At 45.8% G+C, this 2,500-nt stretch overlaps 1 protein-coding gene across 1 annotated transcript in view; it reads right to left on the reverse strand.

Annotated features, from left to right (window-relative positions):
• The window catches only part of hip1 (huntingtin interacting protein 1), a 58,308-nt gene that overhangs the window by 17,982 nt on the left and 37,826 nt on the right, over nt 1–2,500 (reverse strand). The window contains exons 15-17 of the mRNA XM_080547239.1: nt 2,218–2,306; nt 1,816–1,932; nt 694–789 (exon numbers count right to left, since the gene is read on the reverse strand). Of these exons, the coding sequence (XP_080403365.1) occupies nt 694–789; nt 1,816–1,932; nt 2,218–2,306 (302 nt within the window). The remainder of the gene's footprint in view (nt 1–693; nt 790–1,815; nt 1,933–2,217; nt 2,307–2,500) is intronic.

Below are 2,500 nucleotides of genomic sequence, written 5' to 3' on the forward strand. Positions count from 1 at the left end.
CTTTTTGTGTGGAAGCAGGCTAATTTACAAGCGGCCAACTAGTGGCCGTTGTGTGTAAATAGCAGCTTCGCATTAAGCTTAGCAGTTTAGCTCAGCAAAGAGCTCGGCTTTTTTAGTAGGTAAAAAAGGCACGGCTGTTCTAGTGTTAAAGTATTTATGTTGTGTGTCTGAGACACAAGAGTATGTGCATGAGAAAGTAGGGTGTGTGTGTGAGAGAGGAAATTGTAGATATACAGTAGAAACAGGGGTGATCAGTGTGGGAGTTAAGAGAGGGATGAGACTGGGGGGGAAATTGTCAATTCGGTTGTTAAGTGTGACGTAACGCGTGACGTTTAGCAATTTCCGGGTCCAAACCAAAAATTCCCCGCACCAGAGTACCAGTGTACTAAAGCGGTAGAATGACAGTTCAATCGTTTTTTAGACTCGGATCTATTCATACAACAAGGGACACAGCACTTTCTCGTCCCATATTGTCAGCGTCTTTGAGCCTCGGAAAAGCGCTATACAAATATAATGAATTATTATTATTACTAAGGCATTTCGAAGAGAGCGCCTCAGCCAAGTTGGACCCGGAAACACGTCACAACTTAACAACCGGATTCACTCAGATTCTGCCAGATTGTGAATGGTTGAGTTGTCAGTGTGGAGCTGCACAGAGGAGGGGGGGAGAGGAGGAGGGAGGGGGGGGCTCACCTGCTGGGCCATGGTGACCTTCAGGGTCTCCAGCTCTGCTCTGCTGCTGACCAGCTCTGTCTGCAGGCCCTGGAGCTGCTCCTCCTGCTCCTTCTCCTGGGGGTGGGGAGGGAGAGAGAGAGAGAGAGAGACAGAGAGAGAGAGAGAGAGAGAGAGAGAGAGAGGAGAGAGAGACAGAGAGAGAGAGACAGAAAGAGAGAGAGAGAGAGACAGAGAGAGAGAAAGAGAGAGAGAGTGAGAGATCCCAGAGTGACCCACAGACTCTGTGTCCCAATGACTATACCCTTTTCCCTGAAGTGGAATTGTGCCCACCCCCACATATACATTTAGAAGGGTATGGATTGGTGAACCAGCCTGTGCTTTCTCAGATCTTTTACTTTTAAATCCACGTGGGGGGAGAGGAGAGCACATGTGCACATTTCAGAGAGAAATGGCAGAGAATTGGAACACACTTTTATTTCTGCACTCGTATCTTGTATTGCACCTTGTTTTTAGTGTATTTTTATCTGTTGTTTCTCTTTTACTAGTGTTTTCTGTTAAGCACTTTGGGCGGCGGCAGTTTTTGTGGTTATAAATGTGCTATATAAGTACATAAGTAAACATTACTACTACTACTTACACAGCAACTTATTTATGTAAACCAGCTCTTTTCCCTTCTTGTTTTTTTTCTTGTTTTTTCTTTCCTAGCACCAGGGGAGCCCCCCCTCCCAAATGTCGTTGTTTGGTACCTGTACTATAGCAATGACAATAAAGACCATTCATTCATTCAACACCCTGATCACATCACTCAGCTGAATGGATGTGAGTTGAGCTGGCCTGGTTTACACATCCACCTTGGATGATGGAGTACAAAGTAGAGGACAGGTATCCTTGTGAGACTAGACTCGTCCGTCTGTCTCTCTCTCTCTCTCCCTCTCTCTCTCCTTCTCTCTCTCTCTCTTTCTCGCTCTCTCACTCCCTCTCTCTCTCTCTCCTTCTCTCTCTCTCTCTCCCTCCCTCTCTCTCTCCTTCTCTCTCTCTCTCTTTCTCCCTCTCTCTCTCTTCTTCTCTCTCTATCTCTCTCTCTCTCTCTCCCTCTCTCTCTCTCTCCCCCTCCCTCCCTCCCTCCCTCCCTCCTCTCACCTGTTTGTCTGCGGCCTCCTGTGCAGCCTTCACCCTCTCCGTCATCTCTCTCCTCACGCCCTCCACCTCGTCCTGCGCCGCCCGCGCCACCGTCATCTGACGGGTCACCTCCGCATTCTACACACAGAAACGTCATCAGAATAGTACGTAAGGAAGGAAGTAAAGCTTTATTTATGGAGCACATTTATGTTTACAACACAGGATAAAAACAAGGGAAGTATATAAAACAGTAAAAGGAAGGTACAAATAAAATACAATAAAAGAAGAGAAACAAATGTAAGAAATAAAAAGATAAAACATTAATAACACGGTCTTATAATAATAATAATAATAATAATAATAATAATAATAATACCGGTACATTAGACTTATATAGCACTTTTCTAGACCTCTAGGTCTTACCTTCCTCAGCAGCTCAGCGTGGCTCTGCACCAGCTCAGTGTACTTCTCCTTCAGCTTGGTGTAGCGCTGCTCGTTGGCCTGGGCCTTCCCTGCAAACACACACACAACGTTACTACACCATCCTAGTCACAACAGACAACGTTACTACCACCATCCTAGTCACAACAGACAACGTTACTACCACCATCCTAGTCACAACGTTACTACCACCATCCTAGTCACAACAGACAACGTTATTCAGGGTTCCCACACCTTCTGAAACATCAAATTCAAGCACCTTTCA

The sequence above is a fragment of the Nansenia antarctica genome (genome assembly GCF_963989245.1).
Source record: "Nansenia antarctica genome assembly, chromosome: 17".
In the NCBI taxonomy this organism is placed as follows: domain Eukaryota; kingdom Metazoa; phylum Chordata; class Actinopteri; order Argentiniformes; family Microstomatidae; genus Nansenia; species Nansenia antarctica.